Raw genomic sequence first — 14,466 nt, 5'->3', positions numbered from 1 at the left:
GACAGAGTCTTGAGGCACAGCCTTCTGATCCTTCATCCCTAATTCAGCCTCTTTTCTAATATTTTCAGAATAAATGATAGTCACACCAAAGAACCAGGTTCTCGGGGGTAGGTGAGCTGAGTCCTGAGGGCTACTCTAGGAAACTGCAGTACCAATGATGGTGGTTTTCCAGGGCAGCTCAATGGCCAGTGCAAGGCAGAGGAGCCAAGTGAGCCAGACCAGTGGCCACCCTCTGTGAGCCAGAGGATAAGAATAATAGGCCGAGAATGCCAGCTGCAAGGCCCACGACTGGCCTGACTTGAGCCAAATGTATGCCACCCAAGCTGGCCACAGGGTTCAAGCTGAGTCTGGCCATCCCCAGAATAGAGACGTATGGTACCCGGGGCCAAGCATGAGTCCTTCAGTTCCTAGTACAAGAAGAAAGCCCAGTCCACCTCTGTGGTGTTATGTTGTTTGTGTTGTATTTTCCTTCTGCAACCTCATATCTGTCTTCTGGCAGCCGGCTGAGCTGACAAGGGGCCTGGCTGCCAAGGAAGCCCCCCCGACTTCGTCCACACAGGCGTCTGCCTTTGGCCTGTCCCCTCTGCTTTCAGCACAGTCCGCAGACCCACAGACACCAGGCTGCCTCTTTAGCTCCCTCATTTCAGTTATTTGCTAGGTGTATGTTTGCGTCTATGTGAGTGTGTGCACTCTCCGAACTTCTCAGCCTCGGGCTCAGGACCCTGGAACGGGCTCCAGGATACACTAGCAGGTATTTGAGCGGTCATTCTACTCTCCCGGAACCCCCGCAGGTAGGAAATGTGGAGTGAAGGGAAAGTCGGGAGCACCCCACACCTCTCTTCCTCCTGTAGTAGAGGGAGGCTAGGCCTAGAAGGACATTCAAGGGCTTTGCCTCTCCTCGCCCCTGTTCTGGGAACCCCAGCTAAGAGTTCCCCACGATGGTTTCTGAGCTTCCTCTAGCCTGTCGTACGTACATCTTGGCAGGTGTTATGTCAGTCACCTTTTGAATACTGAGAAAACACTTTCTCAGAACAATCCCCATCTTATTGTCTTCTGAGACCCAAGACCCTTTGTCCATGGCAAAGGCTATGAGTAGACCCTCCTTCCTCTAAGGACACAGAACGAGGGTCACTAGGAAGTCACTGAAGTTAGCAAACTTTCTGGCTGCCTCCGGGCAGGGGAATCTCAAGAGAGAAAACAGTCCTAAGGCAGACTCACGGATGAGTAGATAACTTCGCTTCCCCGGCAGCCACTTCCTGACATCCCTCCCACACCCCGCTGGCTCTCAGAGCCAGTCTGTTCTGTGTCAGGACTTGGGGGCCCCCAGGGCCACAACCACCAGGACTCCTGCCTGTGGGCACGGCAGGTTGAAAGCAGCAAGCAAGCTGCTCAAACCCACCGACTGTGGTCCTGTGCGAAGTCGTGATGGTTCTGATCCAAGCCCCGCAAGCACAATTCATGGCCCCCGGAGAAGCAAAGCCCCCTCTCTGCTCCCTGCTCCAAGGAGGCGGCACCATTTCTCGTGGGCTTCTGTCTTCTGTCTCTCCCACTGACTCTTCCAACAGCTCTGGCTGCTTCTCTTTTCCCGTTTTTCGCCCCATTTTGCTTTGGTTTTTGTTATTCTTTCTTTAGCTGCAGCTGCTGCTGTTTGGGAACCATGTATAAGCTGAAGATTTCTTTTTTTTTCTGTATTTTTCTCCCTACCCTTTTTTTTTTTTTTTCCTAAAGCCAGAAAGTGAGCAAGGTCGTAGAACTTCCCTAGAAAAGTTCACTCGCAGTGTGGTAAGTGCAGTCGGTTTTCTTCCCTCAGCTTTTCTTTTGGTTTCGGTTTTTTATTTCTTCTTTTTTTTCCTTTGGTTGTTGTTTCCTTTGGGGTGGGAGGGAGTCCAGTGCTTTCTCCCTCGACTCAGCCCTTTTCTTTTGCGAGTGTCTGCAGCTTCTCTTCTAGGGATGAAAATGCAAAAAGAGCAAGCGGCTCCCTCTGCAGAAGGTGCACCCTTGATCGCCCAGCCTCAGACCCGGGCATTTGATGGTCTGTTCAGGGCTTTGAGGAGGAGGGACCCTGCTGCCCTCGGGGCTGTGCGGTTTGTGCATCTTCTGCAGCAGCCCAGGGAGAAGCCATCGAACTATACCGTGAAATAAATTGGCTCAGAACCGTAGCTCATCGAAAAAAAAAAAAAAAAAAAAAAAAGCCAAAATTTCCCTCTGTGAACCCTGGCAGTCATGCCGGTGTGGGTCGCGAGCTAATGTTGCTGTGTAGGCGGCTTTTGCTGTGTGCAGAAAGCGGCCGTGCTGCATGGGTCCTGGCGATGTGGCCTAGCTGGCGTGTGTGTTAGCCGCCTCTGCATGAGTCCCTTCCAGCCCCCATCAGCCTCATGTGCACAGTGTGATAGGGAGAGGAGGGAAGTAGCTGAATCTCTGCAGTGTCCTGGGTACTCCCCGGGGGCAAGGTTCTACCGGCCTCCTCAGGCCTTGATTCTAACAGGCTGGGTAAAGATGGGCTTCAGATTCCTACAGGTTCATGGTACGCCCCAGCTAGAGAGTGGTAGAGCTCCCCACAGTGGCACATAAAGACAGCCGTGGCAACAGGTGGGAGTGGGGAGTCCGTGGCTCTTCCCTGGGGTGCATGGCTGAGACTCTCTACCACGGTTTGTAGACCACCACAGGCCAATCTCCTCTTTCCATGCTGGTTGCCCCAAGATTTGAACATTGAGCTCAGTGCACAAGAAATACTCAATCCCGCTCAATCATGGGGCCCATCCTGTACCATGGACATCAAACCAGAGGGAACCAGAGATCAGGGGTCCCATGCAGGGAACTGGCCACATTCCCTTCCCGAAGGGTGGCAGCCCATTGATACTGATTTGCCTTTGTTCCACCTCTGTTGAGGATGACCACTGCGTGACTGGTATATGTATTTCATCCTTTTAAGAAAAAGTCTAAGGATCCTGGGTTGAAAGCAGCCTAGTCATTTACCTGATAGCTAGATGCATTTTAAGTGCATTTAAACATTATCTTGAATTTGCTACATGTAAACCTCAAATAACTCTAGTAGGTGGCAATTAAACATCGGTATCCATCCCTTCCCTTTTCCTTCTCTGTGGCCTTTCCTCATGAGAAATCAGAATGTGCAGAACACAAGGCCTGCGAGTGCCTCGTCTATCTTCATGGCTGGTTTGCCATGGCCACGGGGCTCCACACACCAAGAAGCTGCCACGGGCTGTCAGAGTCAAGGCCTCTGGGACTTCCTTCGCTCCATGATGGCCTGAGAGAAGGTAGTGGGATCCCATCTCTCTCTGTCTGTCTCTTTTGAGGCCTGGCTACTAGGCGGGTAGAGGATGTTAAGGGATTTTGCTGACAAGCCAAGGGTGCCTGTGACTCTCAGGTGCAAACTGTAAGCAGAGCCTTGACAGCCCCAGGAAGCTCTTCAGGATGACCGTGCAGGCCGCGGGTGTGAGAGAGGAAGGCTGGTAATTGGACAAAACGTCCAGACATCTTCAGGCTGTTTTTCAAGAGAAGTGAGTATCAAGAAAGGCAAGAATGGTCTCGCTGAAGCTCTGTGAGGGGCGTTTATTGATTTCCCTTCATCACAGAAGTGGTGTTGGCTTGGGGGTTCTCCAAGGTTTGTTAGCAAAGCATTTGGAACAAGAAAGCACCAAGACACCCCTAAGTGTCTGAAGTGCACACATGGGAGAGTTTCACAGCGAGCTGAAGGAGAAAAGTATCCTAAGCTCCTGAGGGTATGGATAAAAGGCCCAAAATTAAAAAAAAAAATACCTAAATTCCCTGCTATTCTTTCTTTTATGAACAAGAAACTCTACTAAGTGATGCATTCAGAATTTGGGGTTCCAGTGGTGGAGATGGATTGCCACCCGTGCTCCTTCTGCTCTTGGGGTGACACCATACCCCCACAAGATATAGCTAAGTTTGGGGATGTGACCCATATGTTGGCTCTCAGATTACTTAAGGCTGGAACCCAGGAATCTGGTCTCAACAGCCCAGTGGTCTCATCAAACAGAATTAACTGACCAACCAATATGCCTTGCAATTTGATAGCCATTCTCTGAATATCATATGTCTAAAGTATTTGATTTCTCTAAGAGAAGATCTACGTGAATGTTTTATCTGCTATATACTGCAAGCTATAAAACTAAATGAAGGGCCAGTTCAATAGCATTCCCGTGTTGCTGGGAAAAATGTGTAAGAACATGACCCATGTCATGGGGCCAATAATGGAAATAGGGGAGTGAAGCTGGGCAGCTCACGGACCAAAGACTTGAGGCCAATTACCATTAGGATTAATTGATGGCAAAAAAAAATAATGTTGATCCAGGTGATTGGATAACTCATTCAGCTGGAGGCTTGTCAAGACTGAATCTGAATTCAGAATTTCTCCCCAGAACATGCCAATGTCCTTTCTTTTCTTGGTAGAAGAGAAACACTTGGAAAAAACAAATTGTTCTTTCCAAGTCTTATGTTGTGCCATAATATAGAGGGATTATCTGTTAAGACCACACATGCTCCCTTTTCCATGAGGTCTTAAGGAGACATTTAATGTGGTTCATGGAAGCTTTTAGGGCCATGTTAGTTTGGGTGCCGAAGGGGCCTGGCACTCCTCAGTCAATAGAGGAGGTGCTGTGTGAGCTTCTCTTTCGAATGCAAGCTTCATTCCAGGTCACTCAGGACTTGGATATACAAAGCAAATGTCTGGGGACGCTATGCCAAGTATCCTGTCATTTTGCAGACTGAAACCACAAACCTGCTTATTTGATAAGGCCCAGGTTCTGAACTAAACATGACTGAAGTCCACGACAGGGTGCAACTAGCCTACAATGCACGTTCATCCAAAATGGACAACAAGACACCCTCTGGTGGGCCCAGCCCCACAGATGCCCAGCTGGCCAGGCAAAACACAGGCTGGCTTTCAGCCCCTTTTGATCCTCAGCTGCCCTTGTGCAGTGAATAACCCACACCACTGTACATGACCGCCCTTGTCCAAGGAGCCTCAGTTTCAGAAAGAAAGAGCTGTAACACATAGCAGCTTCTCCAGGGCCCCCAGTACATGGCCTCAGGTCATATGATTTGGAGCCTGTCTCTGCCTAATCCTGCTCATGGGGAAGCTTCCTTTCACAGTGGCTGTAACATATGAAAACCACAGTAGGAGAAATCTGGCTAGTCACTGTGGGTTGCCTTTGCTTCACCTTCCAGCTGTTCTTCAGATTCTTTGGTGGGAAGTCTCAGGCGTTACTGACCAGGGAGATGAGGTGCCTTCTCTCACTGGAGACTCTTCCTGTTGCTTGGTGATGACCAGCCTGCCACTCTCTGCTGTCTTCCTGGTTTTGCAGTTGACAGAGGACAATAGGAGCATGAAGGTGGCCAGAGCTGAAACGCTCACCCTCCCACTGCTTCTTGAGACAGAGTCTCACTCTCCCAGGCTGGAGTGCAGTGGCACCATCTCAGCTCACTGCAACCTCTGCCTCCTGGGTTCAAGCGATTCTCCTGCCTCAGCCTCCCGAGTAGCTGGGATTACAGGCACGCGCCACCATGCCCGGCTAGTTTTTGTACTTTTAGTAGAGACGGGGTTTCACCATATTGGCCAGGCTGGTCTCAAACTCCTGACTTCCAGTGATCCACCTGCCTAGGCCTCCCAAGGTGCTAGGATTACAGCGTGAGCCACCACACCCGGCCCCCTGCTCGCTCTTAAGTGTGCTTGTTGCTTCAGCTTCCACAGAGTCTACCACAGTGGGGTGGGGGCCTCACCACAGAGGGCCTGGCTCTGACATAGAGGACCAGGAGCATGCGTGGGAGGGAGAGGGGGCAAGAGGAAATGGGGCCAAGCCACAGCAGCAGCTCCCTTGTTGAGATACTGGCTGAAGCCATCTGGTGAGAACTCCAACCTCGGGAGGAGAAGCTGGAGAAAGTCCTTTGCTCCTCTGTCCAGTTCCACAGAAAAAGCCACAGAGGGTGATAGCACTGAAGTTAGTTAAGAGAAAATGGCAGCCCTGAGTGAGGCTGGTGTCAGCCTCCCTGGGTACCTTTGGACGCTCAGTTGAAACCTTACCTGCCCTCTTGAGAGCTTCAGCAGCTCCAGCCTTGGGCTCCAAAGATAGAAAATGGGGTTGCTGGTGCCAGAGCAAGCACTGGAGGCCATGGAGGAGAGGGGAGAGGAGGACCAGGCGTTCATCCACCTCCTAAGAGAGCATCGAAGTTTAGCTTTGCCAAGGTGCTCCTTGGAATTGCAGCAGGAAGGGCCGGAAGCTGCAGAAGGCTTGGCATGTGATGGGTGGCATCTCTGCGACAGGCTTTCCTGTCCTGCCTGCCAAGGAATGCAGCAGGCAAGTCAGATGGGGAGCGGGAAGCTCTGGGAGCCAGCTGCCACTCAGCCTCCCTCACCCCCTCCTTCCCTCCCCCGTTCCTTCCCCTGCCAAAAGCCAAGGAAGAGCTAATGAGAGCCAAGAAGTTAACAGCTCCCTCACCCCTCTCCAGGCAGCTCTGCAGAGAGAAACTCCCAGCTCCAGGCCCAGGTGCTGACCGGAAGTGGAGGGCTGAGGCTCTCCGCAGGGGAGGGAGCAGGCAGGCAAACCAGAGCCGTCAGCCAATCGACAGGAGCAGCTCCTGCCCCAGGAAGGCAGTGGTGGTTTCCCCTCCTCCTCAAGGTTTCATGGGGAACAGCCTTGCACCCTGGTGGAATGAGTTCCCAAATACCTAGACTCAGCAGAGTCCCCAGAGGGCTTTGACCTCAGTTGAAATGATGTTTCTGTGCCTCTGGCAAGGGCCAATTGGCTAAAAATCTTTCCAAAGGGTTAGTTTTTATTGCAAACAGTCCTTGGACTCCTTTGGGACCACTGGGTCACAAACATTAGTGCCAGCCTCTCCCATCTAGAGCGCTGAGATCCAGCTGCAGTGAAACCCTGGCCCTGGCTGGAGCTGGAGGGAGACTTCCATCGAAGTGTTTGGGAAGGAAAGCACGGAAACCTGCCTGTCTGGAGCAGCAAGTGCATGTCCTGGGACTCTGAGACACCTCAGCAGCCCTCCTGCAGACTGGCTCCTGCTTCCAGCCTCAGCTTGCTAGCTATGTGACCTCAAGCAAATCACTAGCCCTCTCTGAGCCCTGGTTTTCTCCTCTGAAATGACCTGGACTAGGTCATCTCGATGGTCCCTTCCAGCTAGGGGTGTCCTACAGGTCTGTGCTTCCCTCTGTCCTGAGATTTCTGAGTTGTGTGACTCATTCCTTAGAATGGGAGAGGAGCTGTCTTCTTGCCCAGTTAGTTACCTGATTCAGAAGTGCCTGCCAGCCGTGTGAGGCTGGGAAATAAACCGTGGATAGACTTGAGTTGGGTGTATTTACAAAGCCTGGACATGCACTGGCAGGAGAACTGAGTGCCCCAGGCTCCCCACACCTACACCACAGACCCTGCTCAGTTGTTCAGGGTTCACTCGTCCACGGTGAGTCGCCGGAGGATCAGGGAGGACTCACAGAGAACAGGGTGAGTGCCCTACACCCTTCAGCTTGCCAGTTCTGCAGTCCCCGCCCTTCCGGTCTGGATGCCCAGCTGTGTGTGTGTCAGGTGGGGTCAGCTGGGCAGAAAGGTGGACACCAGGGTCAGTGTTGCCACAGCACTGCATGCACTGTGGGGTCCCAGGGGCACTATGGGTATAGGAAGGGATGAAATGTGAGCACTCAGGAATCTCAGCACACTCTGCTGCTTACCTGCTACCAGGCTTTCTGGTTCCCTAGGGAACCCTGGGCCAGCTTGTCGCTGTCCTCTTTTAGAGATGGGAAATAAGAGTACAAGAGACAGTGTTATCCTGTTTACAATCAGTGGTGACGTCCGTGGTTAAGACCAGGTTACAACTCCTCTATGCTTTGCTTTTTATCTTGGCTCTGTGTGAAATTAGGAAAAGCATATTTACTGTTATAGTTTTGTAGCTGGAAAATGAAAATATAAAAGTCTATTTTTTTATAAACTACAAAATGTAAAACAACAGACTCAGTATGGCTGGTGGGTGCAGAGAAGACACAGTGACAAAGTGGCTCCTCACAGGCTTGACAGGAGTCTCGAGACTTTTATCAAAAAAGGCCAGAAGTTGGTTGTCATTTTTGAGACGCTGGGCCCTAGACCCTGACGTTTCCCTTGGAAGGAGGAACCCCCAGCTGTTCCCACTGATGGTTCAACCTGTCCGCCAAAAGCAGCCAAAATGCCCTCCCCACGGAGTGCCCACTTGGAGAAAAACCCCACTGGTGACTCACCTTCTGGACATGTGGGGCAATCAGGGCCCGTTGGGGGCAGCTGCTCCTGGCTTTCCCTGGCCGGCCCTCCCTCGACCCCCGCCCAGGCCCTCTCCTGCCTTCCCCAGACCCCAATGTGCCAAGCAGTCAAGTGAAAATCAAATCTTCTGAGGCAGAAAGACACAGCTGTGTGTTTACAGCCACTGATTCAGATCCAAATCGCGTACTCTGCCAGTCTCTAGCAAGGCAGGCTGGGGGCAAAGTGTGTATATGCCAAGCAGGGATCTATTTCGGGAGGTGACCTGCAGGCCTTCGCCATGGCAGTGCCTTCCTCCCACCCACTCTCAGGAAAGGCGCTCTCACTTTACAAGCGGCTGATGATGGGGTTGTGGGGTCTCGGCATGCTTGTCACTTGTGCAGTCAGACCCCAGTGCCATCCTCGTGCAGCCACATGGGAACTGTGTGGGCTCCCACCTGCCTAGTAAGAAGGCAGAGAGTAAAAGGGAGTGCAGGGCCCCCCACAGGATAAACAGCGGGAAGGCCAACCACTTAGAATACAGGATGCCCGCCTCTGCCTAGGACAGAGCCTGCCTCAGTCCTATCTGGGAAGCAGCAGCACCGCAGCAGAAGGGGCCAGAGAAAGAGCATCCAATGGCAGGAGTCTGGCAAGGCGACAGCACTGCCAATGTCAAGGTCAAGGAGAGGAGACCCAACTCTGCCTGTGGTCCAGACTGGAAAGTTCAAAGAGAAGTCAGAGAGCTTCAAGTCTGAGGACCTCAAAGGCTAAGAAGTAAGACCCCCCCACCCATGGAAGTCCCCCCAAAAACGAGCTCCTGGTGGAAACAACAGGGGATGCTTCCCCTTTTTAAAATAGCGAATGAGTGTCCCTGGTTTGAGTTGAGTTAGGAAAGCATGACATTTTGGAAGGAGGTCAGGATACGTGTCCATAGGTAGGAATAGCCTGTAAGATGTTGCCCTCCTGCAGTGTGGCTAAATGGGACACTGCCGGGGGCAGGGAGGGGTGCTTAGAATGACTCAGAGCAGTGGGATTTTTAGTTTTGTCATGTTTGCCCAAAGGTGGATGAGAGAAAGACCCTTGGGTGTTTGCTTAGTGGCTTCCCAGTGGGTGGGAAGGTGAGATGGGGTTGGAAGCATGGAGCCACCCCAGCAGTGGCAGGGCCCACAGGGCAGCGGTTCTTCCATGCCCCCTAATCATGGCCACATCCTATCAACCTGAGCAACAGCACCATGGCCACATATGGGAATGGGCCTCGTTGGTGTAATATTTGGCAGATTCTCTCCACACCCCCCATGGTGGTCTGGCTTACTGTAGAAGGGTAACCTTAAAAAATACATTCCCCACTCCAGAAAATACTCGCATGTAGCCTGTTAGCAGTACAATAAGGGTGAAAGCAATGTCCATTCCTTCCTCCCTCCCCCTGCTCACCTCCACTTCCCTGTTTGCCCCTATGTAGGTGAAGCGAGTATATTCAGCGTCTTCATGGCAGGTGAGAGGGTGTATTAATCCATCTATGTCCGCTGGAAAGGCAGTCTCTGAGTGGGCCACAAGGGTTCAGCCATGGCCCATCCAATATCCTTTTTGATGACTTGGATGAAGAGACAAACATTCCAACCACATTCAAAGATCCAGACCTCCAAAGTGTGGCTCATTTGGTAGATAATGGAATTATATTTGGAAAGCATTTCCTGCAGCTGGGATGATGGGTCAAAAACAGATAACATTTTACCAGATCATATTAGTGTGTTTTTTTTTTTTTTTAATTCGGTTCCCCAACTACAGGATGGCATTTGTAGCCTTTCCTAAAAATCAAGTTAAAAAAAAAAAAAAAAAATGACAAGCTTAGTGTAAGCAAATGCAGAATGCAGCTGCTTTCCAAAGGGCAACTTTAGGCTATATAACAAAAGTGGGAAAGGAAAAGTGTTCCATTGCTTTTTGTTGCTCTAAGCAATATTAAGTCTTGGTTCCAAGCCCCCACATTATCAGGAACTTTAACATCTAGAGACAATTCAGAGAGAACTAGAGAGAGAAAGTGACCCTGGAAGCCACGTCTAGCCCCCCAGCAGACTTGACGGCCACCGTGAGCTCTTTGCATTTGTCTTCAAGAGTGGACACTTCTGGGTTGCTCCAGAGAGCAAGGCTAGAACAAATGGCTAGAAGATAGATAGAAGATACTAAAAATATTCTAACAATAACAGAATATTCCAACAATGGACTATGTCCCCTTCAAAGGGTAACAAGCTCTGTGCCTAGCCGTTTAGAAGCTGAATGGCCAAGGATAGTGCAGAGTAGGTTTCCACACCAGATCCCGTGATCTTTTGCAACTGGAATTCTATGCTGCCCCAAATACTTGTTAAATGGATCTGACTGCATTTCATTCTGTGGTTTATAAATAAGTCGTGGAAAAGGAGAACGAATTATAAGGAGGGAGTTTGCTGAGATTGGAGGAGAGGGATCCGAAAGACTCAAGACTAGACTCTGCCTTGAGGGAGAAAAAGCCACAAGATGACACACTCAAAGCAAGGGAAACCATCAGGAAGTGGAATTACTGCCCTTCACATGTCATCCTTGCCTTTTTTTCTGTTATTTTGTGGTTTTTTTGTTTGTTTGTTTGGTTTTTTTTGTCATTTGCTGCCACAGCAGCTGAGCTCTGGGCAACCGGGCTCTCTCTCCTAATGTCTGAAAGGAGGTCAGCGAGTGGAGGACACAGGCGCCCACTGGCACAGGGCATTGGCAACCATCATGCAGTGAGCCCCAGCACAGCCAGGGTGGCCATGTGCATGGGGCGTCCTGGCCCGAGGTTGAAGAAAGCTCGTCCTGTCATAGTTCCCATCCGGAAAGGGTGTTTTGTTGAAAGCAAAAAGGCTCATAAAGTCACTTGCCTTTTACCCAATGCCAGTTCCAGATTCCAGGTAAATGAGCTAACATCAAAAACACCTCAGCGCCGGGCGCGGTGCCTCACGCTTGTAATCCCAGCACTTTGGGAGGCCGAGGCGGGCGGATCACGAGGTCAGGAGATCGAGACCACGGTGAAACCCCGTCTCTACTAAAAATACAAAAAATTAGCCGGGCGTGGTGGCGGGCGCCTGTAGTCCCAGCTACTCGGAGAGGCTGAGGCAGGAGAATGGCGTGAACCCGGGAGGCGGAGGTTGCAGTGAGCCGAGATCACGCCACTGCACTCCAGCCTGGGCAACAGAGCAAGACTCCGTCGCCCATAAAAGAGATAGAAACTAAAACACCCCCCCCGCCGGGGCATGGTGGCTCACATCTGTAATCCCAGCACGTTGGGAGGCCGAGACAGGCAGATCACCTGAGGTCAGGAGTTCGAGACCAGCCTGGCCAACGTGGTGAAACCCCGTCTCCACTAAAAATACAAAAATGAGCCGGGTGTGGTGGCACAGGTCTATAATCCCAGCTGCTCAGGAGGCTGAGGCAGGAGAATCACTAGAACAAGGGAGGCGGAGGTTGCAGTGAGCTAAGCTTGCACCACCTCACTCCAGCCTGGGTGACAGAGCAAAACTCCACTCCACCACCCAAAAAACCCCACCTCAGCCTGGCCAGGAGCAGGGCACACCCCCAGAGGCCTCGGAGTGAGGAGAAACTGCGCCCCCACCCTGGCTTCCCTCCTCTGGGGCCCTGCCAGGGGGACTTTTGTCCTCAGCCCAGCTCAGGGGAAGGGAAGGGTTCCCATGTCACATTCTTTCCAGCTGTCCTAAGAACCACCCCGATTGCCGATGACGCTCCCTCCTCTCTTGGGCTTCACCAGGGCTGCTTTCAACTCATCGTGGGATTGTGTAATTATGGTGATTACAGCTTGTGACTTTTTCCCTCTCTTCATCTTTTGCTTTCAAATTCTTTGAGGCCTCTCATTAAACATGGCGATCCCGGTAAAGTCAGCAAAGTTTTAATAAGACACTTTTTACAGCTAAAGAAAGCCCAGTCAGGGTTGATTGCTACTATGTTCTCTCAGATATTCCATTAAAACTCTATCAGGCGCAGTTGGTGCCTGGGTATAAGAGGTCAGGGAGAGGGAGGGCAGGGAGGCAGAGGGCACCTGTACTTAGTGACAGGGCTGGAGAACCATTCCACACCATGCCCCTGGCCTTTTTCGTTTGCACCAAGCGCCAAGTGCATCTGAGCCCCTGTGCCTAATAGGAAAAGACAGACTGTCAAGCAAGGACTGAAAGCCTGGCCTTAACATCATAGCACATTACACTGGGAAATGGAGATGGAGCATCCAAGACAACACTCAACCCAACCTTGTAATCTGCAGCAAAAGTAGTGGGGGAATTCTGATACGTGCTCTGTCCTGGTTAATACTGGAAGGTTCTGAGGCATCCATAATTCTAAATAATTAATTAAAGGAGTCAATCACTAGCCTTTGTGAGTCATCACGATCCAGTGGTTTTACACCTGATAGAGGTTTCCTTGGTAATGATTCAGCTTCACATCTCATTCTTGGCTAGTCTTTAATCATAGCTTGCTTGCTTTCTTTTTGTTGTTGTTGTTTTGGTTTGGTTTTTGGTGGGGTTTTGTTTTGTTGTTGTTTGTTTGTTTGTTTTTTTTTGAGACAGAGCCTTGCTCTGTTGCCCAGGCTGGAGTGCAGTGGCACAATCTCAGCTCACTGCAACCTCCACCTCCCAGGTTTAAGCGATTCTCCTGCCTCAGCCTCCTGAGTAGTTGGGATTATAGGCCTGCACCACCACACTCAGCTAATTTTTGTACTCTTAGTAAAGATGAAGTTTCACCATGTTGGCCAGGCTGGTCTCAAACTCCTGGCCTCAAGTGATCTGCCTACCTTGGCCTCCCAAAGTGCTGGAGTTACAGGTGTGAGCCACCATGCCCAGCTCATAGCTTTCTTGAATAGTTATCAGAGCTGTAGGACATCATGAGAAGGACCATCAAGGAGCATGGGTTGTGTGTGTGAGCCCCGTGACCCACCCTTCAGCAGGTTCATCCAGGTTCCCCTCATTTCTGTATTCCCTGGGGACTACACAGATGCCCACACAGTGAAGTGCATCTTGCTCCAGCAGGACTGTGTTTCTGAGAGGCCCCTGATTGGCTGCTCGTGGCTGACAGTCCCGTACCAACCAGACTGCGTTTTACCCTGCAGGTAGCCAGTTACCTCACTACCTGTGTCTCCAAAGAGCAAGGAGCTGGGTTGTGACTGAGCAGCACCAACCACCTGGAGTTAAATGTCAAAAATGTGGCAGGGACATTTCCCCCAACTGCATTCCCATCCACTACTGAAGGTGACCTGCTTGCATGACCCCTTGAGAACAACGTCCCTTTAGTACCCACCAAAATGCAGAGAAGTAAGCTAAGTTTGAGACAGGCAACCCCAGCTGAATCCCTTTCTCTCCACCTGATATTATATGACCCTGGGCAAGTCACTTGCATGTCCGACGGGTACAACAAAGCCCACTGCACAGGGTAGGTGTTGGCATTAACTGAGGATGTGATCGCAAGAGCTGCCATTTAGTGGGAGCTCACACTCACAGTGTTGTACTGTGTCATGCTGGCTTTGCCTGGATGGACTTTGCTTCTACTTCAGCTCCATCACTTAGCTGTTTGAATTGCACAGCTTCTCTAAGCCTCAGCTTCCTTATCCATAAAAGGGGGATAAGAGTAAATGCATAGTAATAAAATGCATAACATCCTTAGCACACTGTGTGCAGTGCGTGTGCTTAACAGGTATAGCTCTTAGAATTAGTTTCATCATTATGATATTATTTGCAGCTCATACTTAGCTCTGTGCTTATTACCTTATTTAATTTCCAATAATATTCTGCAAGATAGGCATCATTATATATATTTCGTAGTTGAGGGTGGGTACGTGGGTATATCCTATATGACAGTCTGTGCAAAGTGCGTGTATTACAGAGATCAGCTCACAGTAACTACTCAGTAAATGGCAGCTAGTATTGTTGGCTTATTTTTAAAGTCAACTCAGAGAGTTTTTCTGCATTTCCTGGAAATGAAGGGACTGTGGTGCCCAGCAGGCCAGCTTCTGTTCTATGGTTGATTTCCTGGGGCCCCTAAGCACTTCCCGGGAAGCTGTGGGAACTGGGGGGCTTGTCAGCCTGTAAGGTGCTGGGAGGTGGGGAGGGCCACCAGGCAAATGGTGCACGTGTTATGGGGATCTGGCATTTGGCCCCCTACTGAGGTGAAGGACCCGAAGGTGCCTCCTGCTACCAGACACAGATAAGGAATGGGT

The 14,466-nt window shown here is 50.8% G+C and overlaps 1 protein-coding gene across 9 annotated transcripts in view; it reads left to right on the top strand.

Moving 5' to 3' along the window:
- Positions 1-14,466, top strand: part of RGS6 (regulator of G protein signaling 6) — a 642,060-nt gene that overhangs the window by 613,664 nt on the left and 13,930 nt on the right. For 6 of the 9 annotated variants that reach the window (XM_058429366.1, XM_032134933.2, XM_058429367.1 and 3 more), the window contains exon 17: positions 1,729-1,782. The exons of the other annotated variants lie outside the window; for them this stretch is intronic. In XM_058429366.1, coding sequence (XP_058285349.1) covers positions 1,729-1,782 — 54 coding nt within the window. The remainder of the gene's footprint in view (positions 1-1,728; positions 1,783-14,466) is intronic. 9 annotated transcript variants of the gene reach the window in all.

Source organism: Hylobates moloch, unplaced genomic scaffold (genome assembly GCF_009828535.3).
Source record: "Hylobates moloch isolate HMO894 unplaced genomic scaffold, HMol_V3 SCAFFOLD_16, whole genome shotgun sequence".
Taxonomy (NCBI): Eukaryota; Metazoa; Chordata; class Mammalia; order Primates; family Hylobatidae; genus Hylobates; species Hylobates moloch.
This window is presented reverse-complemented; position numbering and strand designations above follow the sequence as displayed.